This window comes from Equus asinus, chromosome 9, assembly GCF_041296235.1.
Source record: "Equus asinus isolate D_3611 breed Donkey chromosome 9, EquAss-T2T_v2, whole genome shotgun sequence".
Lineage (NCBI taxonomy): Eukaryota > Metazoa > Chordata > Mammalia > Perissodactyla > Equidae > Equus > Equus asinus.
In genome coordinates this window covers 82,908,617-82,927,619 of record NC_091798.1, presented here as the reverse complement: position 1 = coordinate 82,927,619, position 19,003 = coordinate 82,908,617, and the positions used below count along the sequence as shown (strand labels likewise).

Below are 19,003 nucleotides of genomic sequence, written 5' to 3'. Positions count from 1 at the left end.
GGAGAGAGATGGATGGTCGGTGGAGAAAATAAAACGTGTACGGTCTTGCTTCACAACCACTATCTCCACCAAAATTCTTAGCCCTTCCCACATGGACCTCTTTAGCCATTTCGTTTTCTTGTCTTGAATTTCAGAACCTAATTTTTTATTGCATTTTAGTTTTCAGTTTGTACTAGTCGTATAGTGATTTAAATTATGCAACGAAAATGAAAACATAAATATCACTGCCTCGACCTTCGAAGCAATACCCACCCTCCCCCGGGGCCTCGGCTGTCTGGTTTGTGCGCCGCCGGCTAAGGGTGTTTTTTCCACCGGCCCGGAAGCGAGGCAGTGGCTCCGAGGCATCTTCCTTTCCCTTTCCCCATCCTTCCTCCCACCGCCTCCCTGCCCCTCCCGCCTCGCCTAGTCTTCAGCGCGCAGGGGGGCCGCGTGCTCAGGTACTCACTCCTCCCCTCCTCCGCCCCACCGGCCCATCAAACAAAGCCCAGGCAGACAGGCGCGCGCCGCCGGCAACACCGACGGGAGAAGCCGCCCCGCAGCCACGCGCTCGCACCGGAGCGGGACGGGGAGCGCGTCCGCGCCCCGCGCGTGCCCGCCGCTTCCTTCCCTCCCGACTCTTCCTTTTCCTCTCTCCAGGCCCGGCCCCCCCACCCCCACGCCGGGAACGCGCCTGCGCAGAAGCGCCGTCGCTCTCCTCCCCCGCCCTTCCTTCCCTCCGCTCCTCCTCCTGTGCCCCGCCTTCCTTTCTCTCTTGTCGATTTCACTGAGAGCTCCAGGTTAGGAGCAGTTCAGTCCATTTCCCCACTACCCCGCCCCCCTTCCTCTTTTCTACCCACCCCTCCCATCCCCAGCCCGGTGGAGGATGAAGCGGCTGCAGTGGCCCCAGCCCCAGCAGCGGCACCGGCGGTGGCTGCGGTGGGGGTGGCCGGAACTGGGGTGGTGAAGAAGCGGTGGCGGCGGCGGCGGTGGCTGAGGGAGCGGCAGCCGCCCCAGCCGCTTCCCCTGTGCTTCCCTTCCTCTTTAGGGCAGCCAGGAAGTTTTTCGCTTCTGTGCATGTGTGTGTGCGTGAGTGTGGGTGTGTAAGGTGAAGGTTTGGGCGGCGTTTGTGCCGGCGTTGGGTTTTTTGCCCACTTCGCTTCCCGTAACCCGGGCAGCTCCGGAGCCTGGGCTGTGGCCCGAGGAGGGGGCGCGGCGGCGGGCTCTCTCCTTTTGTTGTTGTTTCCTCCGCCCGGGGAGCTGAAGAGGGGACGCGCCTGGGTGGGGCGGCTCGGAGCCCGGGCCTGGTGGCCCCCGGGGCTCCCGGGCGGGCAGGGTAGGGCAGAGGAGAGCGGGCTTCAACATGATGGCGGCCGAGGGCGGCAGTGAGGAGGGCGGCCCGGTGACCGCCGGGGCAGCAGGCGGCGGCGCGGCCGCAGGCTCCAGCGCCTATCCGGCAGTGTGTCGGGTGAAGATCCCCGCGGCTCTGCCTGTGGCAGCCGCCCCCTATCCTGGGCTGGCGGAGCCCGGAGTGGCCGGGACTCTGGGTGGCGGAGCCGCTGTGGGGTCAGGGTTCTTAGGGACCGGGTCTGTGGCGGGGACACTGGGGGGAGCCGGACTGTCAGGGGGAGGTGCTGCTGCTGGCGTGGCTGGTGCCGCCGCCGCCGGCCCTGGCGGGGAGATGGCTCTCACCAAGGGGACCACTTCGTTGCCTGCCGAGACCTTCGGGGCGGGCGGCGGATTCCCTCCTCTGCCGCCCCCTCCCCTGCTGCCTCCTTTGGGCGCGGGCCTGGGAACAGTGGACGAAGGTGATTCTCTGGATGGACCAGAATACGAGGAGGAAGAGGTGGCCATCCCGCTGACCGCTCCTCCAACTAACCAGTAAGTCAAGACCGCTGTTCTGGGACTGGGGAAGCTAGCTCCTGGAAAGGAGTCGGGGAACATACCTTCTTCTTTCAGCTGTGATTTGTTCTGAAAAGTTTTGAAGCTTCAGGTTCCCTGCGTAGGGATTTAAGATGATCTCTCATCTTCCCTACAGGCATACTCCCTGGCGTCTTTGTATATTTATTGCTCCTCTGGGAAGACGTAAAGTTTTTAAGATGGGAAGCATGGGAAAATGTGTCTCCAGTGAGAACCGGATATGGTTCTGCCCCTTCCAAATTGAGGTGGCGGTCTGGGATTCAGCTGAGCTTGCAGCTCCCGAGGCAGGCAGAGTCTGTATCAACGTGTGTGTGTTCCCTGTTGAAGCTAGACGATTAGTGGGAAGCTTTGAATATTTGAATGAGTATTGTACTGATAGCATTTGAAACATGCGTTGGTCAGAATGCTTTGTTTTTGTTGCACTGCAAATCCCAACTTCTGCCTATTGAAAGCATAGAGATGCAGAAAAGTCTGGATGACTGACGAAACTGTGGGTCAGTGAGAAAGGAAAGGAGTTCCGCGAATTACAGGTGTGATTAAGGGCCCATGCTCCAGCAATCTCTAACTTGTGCCATAGAATTCCCATTTATTAATATTAGTGTAATTCTTTTTATAGCTGCGACTTTGTAAGTAGAATATTGAAGTAAAACATAATAGTGTGCTTCCCTTCAACACTTTTTGTTGGTGGCCAATACAATATTTTATTTGAAAATTTGACAGTCTACTGCACAATATATAGAGCAAATGACTTTTCTGTATGAAGTTAACACCTCCCCCTTACTTCTTCTCTTCCTAAGTGAACTTAGGTATGCGTTTATAAAGGTGGACCTTGAGGAGAGGGAAATGATGGTGGGAAGTGGTAATAGGCAAAACTTGTTTTACAGATCCCTCACCTCTGTCTTCATTGACCTTTAGAATTTCGACAACCTTTAATGAGTATCAGAGGAAAAAAGATTTGGTTCATATGTTGACAGTCACTCCGGACAATTGAAAGGTTTTTTTTTTGGATAAGCTGTTTTGGAGGATTTAGAAAGGACTCATAAAAAGACTTAGGAAAAGATTCTGTAATAATCCATTTTTGACTTAAGGCTGCATCTTCTGATATTTAAGGTGGAAAATGAAAGCTAGTCGTATTTATGTCAGCCATGGTATAGGAGTGTTGTATTCCTTTTATATTCAACATGAGTTCAATTTTTTTGTGTAATTTTACTCCAACTTACTATGTTAAGTCTATGTATTGCAGACTTTTCTGAAGGTGTTCTGAGAGTGTTAAACATTCGAATTTTCAGCACTGTTTGCACACTTTCAAGCCATTTTGAAAAATTCAGTCAGGTTTGAATTTTAAGTGCCCACTACCTTTTCAGCACTGTCCTTATAGTAAACAAAGTGCAGCTTTTCATACTGAAAGAATGCTGTCTTATTCCAGTTCATCCCTGGATTGAGTTAGGCATATTTAGTGTATTGTAGTTCTAAGTATTTTTAAGTAGAATTTATTTTGTAGAGCAATTTTAGGTTCACAGCAAAATTGAGCGGAAAATACAGAGCATTGCCATTAAATTTTTAATAATAAACATGAGTGGGTACATAGGAAAAATTGTGTTTGTGAGAAGTCCATTGTGTAAGATTTTCATCATTACCTCATCTGTATTTGGGAATAAAAATAATATCTGTATGACTATGTACATGAGAATTGTTCATGTTCTAAAAAGTATCCTCCGTTTCTGGTGTGTTTTTTAAATTTGCCACTGAGAAGTACAAATTTCCCTCTTTTCTTTATCTTAGATATCAACCCAGTCACTGGAGGCAATACAGTGTAGTGGTTAAGCGTGCAAATTCTGAAGTTAGACAAGATTTGGGTTGGAATCCTGACTCTGCCACTTACTAGCTGTGTGATCTTGGAAAGGTCAGTTTCCCCATCTGTAAAATGGGGATAATAATGGTACCTCCCTCATATGGTCGTTTTTAAAGTTTAATGAAAACCCTGAACATATTCAGCACAGTGCCTGACACATAGTAGGTGTTCAATAAGTAAATAATCTCCCCAAATAACAATAATATAATTTTATTGTGATTAAATAGCCTACTAATTCTATTGGTATAGGCACTCCCTTACTAATATCTATTTTAAAGAGTGTTTTGAGCTCCAAAGGCCTGCCTACCATGATTAATTGTATTAAAAATTTTACTTTTACTTCATAAAGTCTTCCAGCAAATTAAGCAGGTTTAGAGATGAAATTCAAGTACTTTCTATAGATTCCTATTTTTAAATGAAAGGAGGAAAAAGCCTTAGTGACTTGGTTGAATAATGTCAAATCTGTCATAAAAGTATTGAAGAAACGTTTTTGGCCTAAATTAATATTTGATTACTAGTGACTGTTCACCTTAGTTCTTGATAGGATGGTATTAGGGAGGTTGGGGTCACAGGATTGAATCCACAGTGGTTTGTTACACTAGGGTTCCCTGGTCACAGACTTCAACCTTGTATCCAGCTAGTGCGGTGTGTTGGTCACAAGAGAGTCAAGTGACAATATGTAGATAGACCAGTGCAAATATATTAATGCTGTTAGTATTTCGTACATTGTTTTTTTGTGTGCATGGTGAATCATTAGTCTCATGTTTATTAGTGAGCATTTTCATCAGATTCGTTAAGCCTGGAAAAGTTTGTATAATTTTAACTGTTACACTTATTTGAGTATTTTCTTCTGGGGGAATTTTAGATCTAGTAGGAAATCAAGTAAACCAATTAGTATGATTCAGCCTAGCTTAAGATAAATATCATGAGTGAAGTATGTGCAAAGGGTCATGAAGGTTAAAAGAATAAGAAGTTTATATAGTTAGGATCAATAAAGTCTTTGAGGAAAAGTAGCAGGTATGTTTTCCCTGCTGCTTCATTTATTTTCTGAACGAGAAGTTATTGGGTCCTATGCCCTTTGCCTAATGTTTCTATCAGAAGAGAAAGAGTTATGAGTTAAATGAGTATAAACTTTTGACCCTTAGTGGAGTCTGTCCTACTGAACTCTTAATTATTTACCTGTGGTCTGGAGGGAGGTTGAAGGGGGCGCCTGTAGTTACTGAAAAGACAGAGCCCCAGCTAAAGGCTAGACTTGGTCTGGATCATTCATTAGCCACTCTGGGGAAACCAGGCAAACATTATTGACAGAGACAAAAAGAAAAAGGACAGCCTTAAATTAGGAAGAAGAAAGAGAAGATGCAGAGTAGGCCTTGCTTTGCTCCTGTCTCTTTACTGGCCATTAGGAGAGTGAGAGAATGCCTTTAAGAGCAGCTCGAAGACCCAAAACAATGGTACCTTGGAGGGGGGTGCTTATAATGATTATTAACAATAACAATTATTACTGCTGACATTTCTTGGTTGCTTACTACCTAACAGGAATGTTCTAATTGGTTTACATGTGTTGTTTTAGTTATGTATTGCTTTACTCCAAAACTTAATTGCTAAAACGTTTATTTGCTCTTGATTCTGAAACTTGGGCAGGACCTGATGGGGACTGCTCCATGTGTCATTTCTTGGCCAAAATGTTCCAGGTGACTTCTTAGCTCATAAGTGTGGCGCATCAGCTGGGATGGCTAGAACAGCTGGTGGATAGCTAGGCATCTCTCCCTCTCCCCACCCCCCCTTCCCTGTCCCTCCCTCTATCTCCCCTCCTCCCCCTCTCTACCCACTCCTGTAGTCTCTCTACTTCATTAGCTTGAGCTTCTTCACAGCATGGGTGGCTGGGTTTAGCGAGGGAGCTATCCCAGAGGACAAGCCTCACTGTGCCAACACTTAGCAAGACTGTGTGTTCTTCATGTTAATGTTCTGCTGGCCAGTGCTAATCACATGACCCGCTCCAGATTTAATATGGGAAGGGACTGTACAAAGGCATCACTGCTGGGAGGTGAGATTTCTTGGGGGCACCAAAGTACAGCCGGACTGCGTGTATTTACATGTAGTATCAGATAATACTGGAAGACTAGTGGTGAGGGAGGAGGTGGGAGAAAGGGCAAGTACTGAAGAGTCCTTCCCTTAGGCTCAATGTGGTAGATTGTCTTTTATTAAATGATTCAGATATCCCTACAATATTTTGCTTCTGACCACCATTATATTAATTTTAAACCAAAGATACTGAGTGTAGATGTTGGTTATGGGTAATTATTGGAATATGCATATATATATATGGTAGGTGTGTTATCTTGAAATTACCTGCAGTACATTTCAGTTGTGGGCTAAGTTAAAAGTAGTTGTTATCAGATATAATTTACTGATAACTTCTTCATATGTCTAATCATTATCTCAGCAGGATTTGGGGTATAATTTTAGGTGTTTCAATGATTACATGAATAAAACAATGAACGTTATGGGGGACAAAAAGAAATATAAAAGAATATACAATTAGTGGAAGATGAGGCATTAGTGATAGAAAAATAAGATGATTAAATTGGAGACACATTATATGGATACATTTTTCAAATTAGAGGATACTTATGGAAAAGTTGGAAGAATGAAAGTGTATGAAAGAATGATTGAAATTTCGTACTGTAATCCTCTTTCACTGAAGTTTTCTAGAAAGTTTGACTAACTTTTGTAGCATTGGTGTTTGATATTATATTAGTAAGAGTGATATGTAAAGATACATAGTATTTTAGTGATAGAGGAAACTCTCAGTGCCCAGGCGCAGAAGAAGACTTAGGTAGAGTGGTTGCTTAGGGTCACATAGCTAGATAGTGGGAGAACTGAGACAGAATCCAGTCCCCATAATTTTTCAGTTAGGTTTAGATTTGAGTAATATTTATAATTAATTTTGGGGTGGAGGGGATGGAAAGGCAGATGCCCAGTATTGACTGAACATTTACCATATTCTGGGCACTTTACATAGATTATCTCATTTAAGTCTCACAACTATACAGTGAGAATAGCTATTCACACTTTTATTGTTAAGAAGACTGAATGATAGAACTGGAATTCTAATGCAAATACTTTACTTTTTCCTTTGTCTTGCCCTCTTCTAATACATATAATACACATGTATGTCCATGTACCCATACAAAACTTAGTATGCTTCAGGGCTGGCCAGTCACTGGGTGTTAGGACTGAATTGTGCCCCCTAGATTCATAATTTGAAGCTTTAACCCCTGATGTGGCTGTTTATGGAGATAGGACCTTTAAGGAGGTAATTAAGGTTAAATGAGGTCATAAGGGTGACCATAATCCAATAGGACTGGTCTTATAAGAAGAGAAAGAGGCACCAGGAGTACATGTGCGCAGAGAAGAGGCTGTGTGAGTTTGTGGCCATCTGCAAGCCAAGAGGAGAGGCCTCACTAGAAACCAGCTCTGCTAGTACCTTAATTTTGGACTCGGCCTCCAGAACTGTGAGGAAATAATTTCTGCTGTTTGAGCCATCCAGTCTGTGATATTTTGTTATAGTAGCCTGAGGTGACTGATATACTGGGTAACCCTGAGTCTTTAAAAATGGCTTTGGATGATTTTGGAGCAGATTAAATACACATCTACTACTTGAGAAACAGGATCCTCATTCTTTTATTTCCTGTCGTTCATTGTAGGAAAGAACAACTTTGTGCTTTACCTTCTTTCTTTGTGAGTTAGTGTCTTCTATCTCCTCTTTTGGCTCTCTACCTGTGTTGAAAGATGGAAAACATGTTTAAATGCATGTCTGGTTATTATAGTGTGAAAAGATCCTACATATGACCATGGATGGTAGCCATGGAAAATCCTATGGGTGAGACATTACTCCAGCAAATTTTCTGTATTCACTCTGTATTCATTGTTGTGATGTTCAATATAGCTTTTAAAATTCCTTTTATATATCTGTCTCAAGCTAAGGGAAAGACCTAGAGATCCCCCTCGACTCTTTTTTTTTTTTCAGATTTTTTTATTCTTTTCCTTTTTCTTCCCAAAGCCCCCCGGTACATAGTTGTATATTCTTCGTCGTGGGTCCCTCTAGTTGCGGCTTGTGGGACGCTGCCTCAGTGTGGTTTGATGAGCAGTGCCGTGTCCACGCCCAGGATTCCAACCAACGAAACACTGGGCCGCCTGCAGCGAAGCGCACGAACTTAACCACTCGGCCACGGGGCCAGCCCCCCCCCCCCTGACTCTTTTAAGCCTTCTTTGTAGGTGTAATCCATTAGACTGGGTTCACAGTTAAGATGCTTATATAATAGAACCATCTCTCTCTCTCTCTCTTGCATCCATGTCTGTCTACCTAAATATTGATTCGTCTCTCAGATTTTTAAGTTAAACTTATTTTGAGGTTATTGTAGATTCACATTCAGTTGTAAGAAATAATATAGAGATGTGTCCTTCATTGAATTTTCCTCAGTGGCAACATCTGGTATCACAACCAGGAAATTGACATTGATATATTTCACCCGTTGTACATACACTTGTGTGTGTGTGTGTGAAGCATTTAGTTCTATATATTTTTATCATGTGTAGATTTGTGTAATCATCGCCATAGTAAAGATAAAGAACAGTTTCATCACCACCAGGATCCCTTGTGCTGCCCTTTTTATAACAAAACTCACCTCCTTTCTCTCCTCCTTCCATTTGTAACCCCTGGCAAGCACTAATCTCTCTTCATTTGGTTATTTCAAAAAGCTTATGTAAATGAAATCATATAGTATGTACCTTTTGGAATTAGCATTTGTCAGTCAACACAATTCCCTCAAGATTCATCCAAGTTGGTGCATGTATAATATTTTGTTCATTTTCATTGCTGAGTAGTATTCCATGGTATGGATGTACTACAGTTTGTTCAACTGTTAGAAAACACCCATTAGAGAAGACTCATTAGGAAACGTTTGGTTTGTTTCCAGTTTTGTCTATTATAAGAAAAACTGCTGTGAACATTTGTGTTTATATTTTTGTGTGAACATGTGATTTTATTTCTGTCAGATAATGCCAAAGAGTGCAATTGCTGAATTATAAGGTAGTTGCATGTTCAGTCTTACAAGAAGCTGCCAATCTGTTTTCTAAAGTGGTTGTATCCTTTTACATTCTCTCCAGCAATGTATGAGTGATCTTGATTCTCTGTGTCCTAACCAGCATTTGATGTCATTTTTATTTTAGCTATTCTCATAGATATCTAGTGATATCTCACTGTGGTTTTAATTTGCATTTCCCTAATGGCTGTTGACGTTGATATGTGCTAATTTGCTCTCTGTATATCCTCTTTGGTGAAGTGTCTGTTCATCTCGTTTGCCCATTTTCCTATAGGATTGTTTGGGTCTTTTTATTGCTGGATTTTGAGAGCTCTTTAAGTATTCTGTTGGTCCTTTGTCTAATATGTGGTTTGCAAATATTTTCTCCCATTTTGTAGCTTGTCTTTTTCTCCTTTTAATGGTCTGCTTTTGCAGAGCAAAAGTTTTTAATTTTGACGGGACTTAATTTATTGATGTTTCCTTTTGTAGGCTGTGCTTTTGAAGGCAAGTCTAAGAACTCTTTGCCTAGCCTAGGTCTCAGAGATTTTCTCCTAATTTTCCCTAAAAGTTTAATAATTTTATGTTTTAGAGTTAAGTCCATGATCCATTTTTAAAATTTCATTTTAATAAAAGATATGAAGTTCAAGTTGAGGTTCAGATTTTTCCTGTGGATATTTAATTGCTTCAGTGCCATTTGTTGGAAAGGCAAATATCCTTCTTCCATTGAATTGGTTTTGTGCTTTTGTCGTAAATCAGTTGGGCACATATGTATGGGTTTACTCCTGAGTTTTCTGTTGTGTTCCATTGATCTCTATGTCTCTATCTGCTAATGTCATACTCTTGATTACTGTAGGTATGTAGTAATCCTTAATATTGGGTAGAGTGATTCGTTTCACTTTTCAATATGGTTTTAGCTATTTTGAGGCTTGTGTCGTACAAATTTTAGAACAAGCTTGTCCATGTCTACAAAAACTTTTCTGAGATTTTCATAGGAATTGCATTAAGTCTGTAGATCAGTTTGGGGAGAATTGACATCTTAACTATGTTGACATAGTATGTACCTTCATTTATTTAGGTCTTCTTTGATTTCTTTAATTAGCATTTTGTAATTTTAAGAGTATCAGTTCTGTATACTTGTTAAATTTATACTTAAGTTTCCCTTCTTTGGAGCAATTTTGTAAATGTTATTATGTTTTCAATTTCAGTTTTCACATGTTCATTGTTAGTAGATAGAAATGTGATTCATTTTTGTATGTTGGTCTTGTGTCCTGCAACCTTGCTAAACTTTCAGTTCTAAGAGGTTCTTACAGATTCCTTGGGATTTTCTACATAGATAATCATGTCAAGTGCAAATAGGGACAGTTTTTACTTCTTTATTTGCAATCTGTATCCTTTTATTTCTTTTTCTTGTCTTGTTACAGTGGCTAGTACTATATTGAATGAGGATAGTGAGAGCAGACATTCTTGCTTTTTGTTCCTTGTCTTAGGTTGAAAGCATTTAGCATTAAGCATGATAGTAACTAGAGGCTTTTTTTGTTGGGGTAGGATAGATACTCTTTATCAAGTCGAGGTGGATCACCTCTCCTCCTAGTTTACTCAGAGTTTTTGTTATGAATGGTTGCTGGATTTTGTCAAATGCTTTTTCTGGGTTCGTTTATATGATTGTATGATTTTTTTCTTTAGCTTGTGATATGGTAGATTATACTGATTTTTTTAAATGTTGAACCAGCCTTGCATACCTGGAATAAATCCCACTTGGTTATGGTGTATAATGCATTACAAACATTGCTGAATTTGGGTTGTTGATATTTTCAGGATTTTTGTGTCTAAGTTCATGAGAGATATTGGTCTGTAGCTTTCCTGTGACATTTTTGTTTCATTTCAGTATTTGGGTAGTACTGGCCTCATGGTATGAGGTAGGACATGTTCCCTCCTCTTCCGTTCTTTGAAAGGGTTTGTGACATATTGGTATTAATTCCTCTTTAAATATTTGGTAGAATTCTTTTGTTAAAACATCTCAGATTGGGATTTCCTTTTTTGGAGATTTTAAATTATGAATTCATTTTTTTTTTTTTTTGGAAGATTAGCCCTGAGCTAACATCTATTGCCAATCCTCCTCTTTTTGCTGAGGAAGACTGGCCCTGAGCTAACATCCATGCGCATCTTCCTATACTTTATATGTGGGACGCCTACCACAGCATAGCTTGCCAAGCAGTGTCATGTCTGCACCCAGGATCTGAACTGGCGAACCCCAGGCCGCTGAAGCAGAACACGTGCACTTAACCGCTGTGCCACTGGGCTGGCCCCTGCATTCATTTTTTTAATGGTTATTGGATTATGTTTATTAGTTTATTTTGGTAGCATGTAGTTTTGAGGAATTAATTAATTTCTTTTAATTTGTCTTATTTATGAGCATAAACTTTTTTGTATTGTTCCTAATTATCCTTTTAATGGCTGTAGGATATTATTCTTGATATTGGTAGATTGTATCTTCTTTTTGTTTTCTTAGTCTTGCTAAAGACTTACCAGTTTTATTAACTTTTTCAAAGAATTAGCTTTATGTGTTGTTGATTTTCCTCTATGATTTTCTTGTTTTCACTTTGATTGATTTTTGCCCTTATTTTTATTGTACCCCTTCTTCTGATTGCTTTGGGTTTATTTTGCTCCTATTTTCCTAGTTTCTTGAGGTAGGAATTTTAGATTATTGACTTGAGACCATTCCTGTTTCCTAATGTAAGCATTTAATGCTGTACCTCTTCCTCTTAGCACTGCTGTAGCTATATCCCACATCTTTTGACGTGTCTTTTCATTTTCATTCAATTCCATGTTTCTTTTTTTAATTTTTACTAACCCATGGATTATTTAGAAGTATGTTGTTTAATTTCCAGGTGTTTTGAGATTTACCAGTTGTCTTTCTGTGACTGATTTCTAGTTAGAATCCATTATTGGTCAGAGAACATACTGTTATGATTTCAGTACTTAAAAATTTTTCAGGTTTGTTTTATGGACCAGGATATGGTCTGTTTTGGTGAATGTTCCATGGACACTTGAAAAAAATGTGCGTTTGTCCTTTTTTTGGTGGAGTGTTCTATATATGTCAGATTCTCTTGGTTGATTGTGTTGTTTAGAACTTTTAAATCTTTGCTGATTTTCTGTTTAATATTTCTGTGAGTTTTGGAGAGGGGAGTCTTGAAGTACCCAACTCTAATCATGAATTTGTCTATTTCTCCTTTCAGCTCTATCAGTTTTTGTGTGATGCATTTTGAAGCTCTGTTGTTTGGTGTGTACATATTTAGGACTGCCACATATTCCTGGTGGATTGACATTTTTATCATTATATAATGTCCTTTTGTCTCTAGCAATTGTCTTTGCTTTAAAGTCTATCTAATATTAATATAGCCACTCTTGCTTTTCTTTTGTTTACATGCATCTTTTTCCATACTTTGCTTTTCACACGCCTTATTTTAAGTAAGTTAATTGTAGACAGCCTATAGTTGGGTCATTTTTTTTTAAGTCCACACTGCCAATCTCTGCCTTTATTTGGTGTACAGTAGTCCCCTCTTATCACAAGAGATATGTTCCAAAACCCCCAGTGCTTGCCTGAAACTGCAGATAGTACCAAACCCTATATATACTATGTTTTTTCCTATATATCTGTACCTATGGTAAAGTTTGTTTTATAAGTTAGGCACAGTGAGAGATTAACAACAAAAATAGACCAGTTGTAACAATATGCTGTAATAAAAGTTTTGTGAATGTGGTCTCTCACTCTCAAAATATGTTATTGTACTGTACTCACTCTTCTTGTGATGATGTGAGATGATAACAGTGCCTAAGTGATGACGTAGGTGAATGACGTAGTGTTAGGCTACTGTTAAGCTTGATACCTCAGAAGAAGGAGGATCAAGCCATGACAATGGCAGTGGTTGGATGTCAGGAGCAGATGATGTTGATAGTTGGTTGACCATAAGCACTGTGGTACTCTGACAGTTGATCTGATAATCAAGATGGCTACTAAGTGACTAACGGGTGTGTAGTGTATACTGTGTGGATTTGCTGGACAAAGGGATGCTTCATGTCTCGAGTGGGATGGAGCAGAGGATACAAGATTTCATCACACTACTCAGAGTGGCATGCAATTGAAAACTTATGAGTTTATTTCTGGAAGTTTCCATTTAATATTTTTGGGCTGAGATTGACCAGGGGTTCCTGACATCACCGAACGCGAAACCCTTAGATAGGGAGGACTACTATGTTTTAACTATTTACATTTACAGTAATTATTGATAAGTTAGTACTTAAGTCTGGCATTTTACTTTTTGTTTTCTGTTTGTCCTCTCTGTTTCTCATTTCTGTTTCTCTTTTCTTCCCTTCCTATGGGTTATTGAACATTTGTTAGGATTTTATCGTGATTTATTCGTAATGTTTTTTGAATTTATCACTTTGTAGAATTTTCTTAGTGATTGTCTTGGATATTAAAGTATACATATGTAATTTGCTGCAGTCTGTTGGTCTAAACATTTTATCAGTTTGAACGAAGTGTGGAAACTGTTCTTCCATTTAGATGCTTTTACCCTCCCACTTTGTAAATATCATTGTCTTGAATATTTCTTCTGCATACATTGAGTAACCTCATCAGATGGTATTAATATTTTTTTATTGGGGTAAAATATTCATGACATAAAATTTTACCATTTTAACCATTTTTCAGTGTACAGCTCTGTGATGTAAAGTACATTCACATTGTTGTTGCACATTACCACCATCTGTTTCCAGAACTTTTCTGTCTTCTTCAACTGAAACTATGCACCCATTAAACACTAACTCCCCATTCCCCTCTCTGCTAGCCCATGGCAACCATCATTTTACTTTCTGTTTCGATGAATTTGATACTGCAGGTACCTCATATAAGTGGAATTGTATAATTTGTCCTTTTGTGACTGACTTATTTCACCTTAGCATAGTGTCTTCAAGGCTCATCTGTGTTGTAGCATTTATTGGAGTTTTCTTTTTAAGGCTAAGTGCTGTTCTAGCCTTATCCCACGTTTTGTTTATCCACTTATCCAGCAATGGATACTTGTGTTGCTTCCACCTTTTGGCTATTGTGAATAATGCTGCTTGAACATGATGTACAAATGTCTGTTCAAGTCACTGCTTTCATTTTGGAAATACACTGGGAATTGAAATTGCTGGACCACATGGTAATTCTGTGTTTAAGTTTTTGAGGGATTGCCATGCTATTTTCTGTAATGGCTATACCATTTGACATTTCCATTAGCAGTGCACAAGGGTTCCAATTGCTCCACATCCTTACCACCACTTGTTGTTTTCTGTTTTGTTTTGATAATAGCTATCCTAATGGGTGTGAAATGGTATTTCATTGTTGTTTGACTTGTATTTCCCTAATAAATAGTGATATTGAGCATCTTTTCATGTGTTTATTGGTCATTTGTTTATCTTCTTTGGAGAAATGTCTGTTCAAGTCCTTTGCCCATTTTTAATCAGGTTGTTTGTTCTTTTGTTGAGTTTTAGGAGTTCTTTGTATATTCTGGGTATCTCTCCCTTTTCAGATAAATGGTTTGCAAATATTTCTCCCATTCCATGGATTGCCTTTTAACTCTGTGTCAGAGGTTTTTAATTTTGATGAACTCTAACTTACCTATTTTTTTTGCCTGTATAATTTTTATTTCATCCATTAACTATGATTTTGAAACCTCTTGAGTAGAAGAGTAGTGTACTGAGTCTATTGTTTTTATTCATATTTCTGCTTTTCCCATTGTTCTTTCTTCTTTCCTGATGTTCCAGGATTCCTTCTTATCATTTGAAGAACTTTCTTAGCCATTCTTGAAGGATATATCTACTAGTGACAAATTCTTTTAGTTTTCCTTTTCCTATTTATGTCTTTATTCCCCCTCATTTCTGAAAGATAATTTTGTCAGATATAGAATTCATGGTTGGCAATTCTTTTCTTTCAGCACTTGAAAAATTTTTTGTCACTTTTTTCTGAACTTTGTGGTTTCAGATGAGAAACGTACTGTTGTTCGAATTGGTGTTCCCCTATACATAATTCATCATTTGTTTGCGGTTGCTTTCAAGATTTTTCCTTTGTCATTGTTTTCAGACGCTTAGTGATGATATGTCAAGGTATGGTTTCTGGTGGGTTTACCTTTCTGTGGTCTGCTTACTTGAATCTATGGGTTCATGTCTTTCTCTGAATTTGGAAGTTTTCAGCCATTATTTTCTTGAATACTCTTTCAACTCCGCCATCTTTCTCTTCTCTTTATGGGACTCCAGTGGTAGGGACTTAGATCTTCTGTTATTGTCCCATGGATCTTTGAGACTTTGTTAGTTTCTTTTCAGTAATTTTTCTCTCTTTTGTTCAGACTGGGTAAATTCTATTGCTCTGTCCTCAAGTTCACTGATTCTGTCCTGTGTAGTGCCTATTATTGAGCTCATCCAATAAGTTTTTCTTATTGCAGTTTTCAGTTCTATAATTTCCATTTGATTTTTTCTAATTTCTTTTTCTTGGCTTGGATTTGTATTTTTTTGTCTGTTTCAAGAGAATTTGTAATTGATTGATGATGAACTTTTATGATGGCTGCTTTGAAATCTTTGTTGGATAACTCCAATATCTAGTGTCATATCAGTGTTGGTGTCTGTTGATTGTCTTTGTCTCATTCAAGTAGTGATTTTGTTGGTTCTTGGTATGATGAGTGATGTTTTTGTTGGGTGTTTTGTTTTCTATATAATTTTTTTCTTTTAGTTTTTAAATTTTTATTTATTTATTTTTGAGGAAGATTAGCCCTGAGCTAACATCTGCTGCCAATCCTTCTCTTTTTGCTGAGGAAGACTGGTCCTGAGCTAACATCTATGCCCATCTTCCTCTACTTTATATGTGGGACGCCTGCCACAGCATGGCCTGAGAAGTGGTGCGTAGGTCTGCACCTGGGATCCAAACTGGCAAACCCCAGGCTGCCGAAGGGGAACATGTGAACTTAACCTCTGTGCCACCAGGCTGGCCCCTATATAATTTTTCAAAACTACTTTTTCTTTTAAGTATGGTTAATAGATGTTGACTGTAGAAAATTTGGAGACTGTTGGAAAATACAAACAAAAAAATTGCTCTTACACTACCAAATATAGCTACTGTTGAATTTTTTGCATATTATTTACATATGAAAGAAAATATGTATATATTCCCATCCATCCAAATATAATTATAGCTAATGTTTTTACATATGAGGAAACTGAGATAAGGAGAATTTAGGTAACTTTGCTAGGTCACAAAACTACCAAATTATTTAAACCCAAGCTTTTGACTCCTCGGTTCTATACTTTTAACCACTGTGGTACACTTTCTCTTGTTCTGTTTTTTTTCCTTACCACTTCAGAAAAACTGTTTCAATAGGAGAAAGAACTTTTTTGAGGAGGAATAATCAATAGCTTAATAACCCTCTTCAGGCATTTTGCATAGTGTTTAAGTAGTTCAATATGTGTTTATAGATATTTGAATATGTTTAGATACATAAACAGTCATCTTTTGGTATCCAAGGGTATTGGTTCCAGGACCCCTCCCTCCCCAGGATAGCAAAATCTGCAGATGCTCAAATCTCTTAGTCAGGCCCTCCATATCCACAGGTTCCCCATCCACAGATACAGAGGGCCAACTGTATATACATGCATTTTGGAAGATTATCTTAGGTAGCAGAGAAAGGAGCTTTGATACCTCTTGTTAACGTATTCACTAAGGGATATTTAAATAAATACAGTCATGTCTCGCTTAATGACGGGGGTATATTCTGAGAAATGCATCGTGAGGCAATTTTGTCATTGTATGAACATCACAGAGTGTAATTACACAAACCTGGATGGTGTAGCCTACTACACACCTAGGCTACATGGTAGTAATCGTAGGTCACCATCTTTGTTTGTATACATGGTCTATTGTTGACCAAACATTGTTGTGCTGCGCATGACTGCAAATACTTCCTTAAATTTGAATGGGAAGGGGTAATAGGTCTTTTTTTCTTTCACAAGTTTTTGTCTCCTATCAAGAGAATAGTCTTTTTTTTTAAACTAATCATTGCTAGCTTCTTTACTTATTTATTGAGCAATGAATGTGTGGAAATTCCGCACATTATCTCACTTAAGTGACTGTAACGTTGCTCATCATATCTGTGTAGTAAGCTTGGTTGTTGACCCCCATCAAGTGAATTTTAGTGTAGCTGCCTGAGCATGGATTTAGGGGAAATTCCTAATCACTGGGTTAAATGGTGACTATATGAGGACTTAGGGATATTTGACTGCCTTTTAGTTCCTACTTGACTAAGAAAACTAATGCAGGCGCTGGCCTGGTGGCGCAGTGGTTAAGTTCACACGCTCTGCTACTCAGCGGCCCGGGGTTCGCCGGTTCGGATCTCGGGTGTGGACATGGCACTGCTTGGCGTGCCATGCTGTGGTAGGCGTCCCACATAGAAAGTAGAGAAAGATGGGCACGGATGTTAGCTTAGGGCCAGGCTTCCTCAGCAAAAAGAGGAGGACTGGCAGTAGTTAGCTCAGGGCTAATCTTCCTCAAAAAAAAAAAAAAAAAAGGAAAGAAAACTAATCCAGGTATCTAGAGTGGAATTGCTGCTGCACTTATTTACTTATCAGACACAGCACTGCTTATGGCTGGTGATAAGAGAAATAAAACTTAAATTAGTTTTCAGTACTTCCTTGGAACCCTCTAAGAATTTCTCTACATTTGGCATTGCTGGCAATTAAAGATGAGTTAACTTTGTGGTTTGATGTTTGCTTTTAGTCATTGCATAAATTTAATTTTTCGTGGAATTCAGAAGAAAGGAATGTACATCTCACACTGACAGGAGACTACATCCTGTAATTAATACTAGAATTCCTGAATATCATCCTCAGAATGTTTTCATCGTGAATTCATTTTTGAAATAACTATAGAAGTGAATAAAAAATACCTAATATTTTTTTATTTTGACACTTTTTTTAGGGACCTGTTCTATGTAATGTGATAAAAGAACATTAAACACTAAAGTAGTGTCAGAAATCCTACAAAGTCTTAGACTGCTGTGGAGAAACAGTGTCTTTTAATAAATTAGTGTTAATTTTTATGGAAATGGTCTTCTTTGCCTCGTGCACAGAGCCTCTGAGTGAGTACAACAAAAGAACAGTTGAAATATAATAGCTAGCAGCCATATGGTGGTATGCTTTAAATGCCACAGAAAGGAGCTGGTGCATTGTAGTGTAAGTATGTGGAATCCATAGAATGTGATCCTCTGCTACTTAACTTTTCAAAACAGTTTTTTTCTTAAAGTTTTCAGTCAATCTGTCTTTTTCTCCTCCCCCGACTCCAATCTAATCATTTATTAGGATTGTTCTTTTCTATCTCCTAAATTGCCCTAGAATCTTTTTTTTTAATCTCCCCCTATGGCTTCAAACTCTTGTTTTCTCTTTCCTCCTGTTGGAGTGGTCTGTTAATTTTCTCTCTGTCACTGATCTCTTTCCCTGACAATTACTACCTCTCTTTGTCAATGGCTTTCAAAATTTTTTTATTTTATGTAAGTAAAAATTAAGAAATTCATTGTGCATTGTGACACACTTTATGTATCTGTAAATACAAAAAAATGAAACTAAAATTGCATGAAACATACCCTTTTTAAAGATTATTACTGGTGACGCATACTATTTTCTTTTTACCTCTGTTCTAGTCTACTTAAAAAAATACTGGTGGAGAGGCACTAAATTGAATTTGAGACTCCCAGCAGTTTGAAAAACTGCTTGATATTACTGCCAGCATGATTTTGTAAAGACAAATCTTATCATACTCTTTCTTGAAACCTTTCCACAAGTCTGCATTGTCTAGAGTAGTGGCTTTCAAATCTCATTTTGACCATGACTCACCAAAAGAAGTAGATTTTACATCTGTGACCCAGCAGACATATATAAACAGCTATATATAACAGAAACAAAAGTTTCATGAAACAGTACTTACCCTGGCTACTGTGATGCACTCTATTTACAGTTTTGTTCTTTTCTATTTCACATCATTAAAAAGAATGCTGACTGTGAGTTATTAAATTGATTTCTTGACCCAGTGGCTTGAGACCTGCAAGTTGAGACCAAAAAATTAAAGCGTACTTAATGCTGTTTATTCCTTAAA

At 39.4% G+C, this 19,003-nt stretch overlaps 1 protein-coding gene across 1 annotated transcript in view; it reads left to right on the top strand.

The window, feature by feature from the left end:
* The first annotated feature begins 1,193 nt into the window (after positions 1–1,193).
* Positions 1,194–19,003, top strand: part of RASA1 (RAS p21 protein activator 1) — a 100,972-nt gene continuing 83,162 nt past the window's right edge. Inside the window, exon 1 of the mRNA XM_014857049.3 lies at positions 1,194–1,857. Within this exon, the coding sequence (XP_014712535.1) occupies positions 1,340–1,857 (518 nt within the window). The 5' untranslated portion in view covers positions 1,194–1,339. The remainder of the gene's footprint in view (positions 1,858–19,003) is intronic.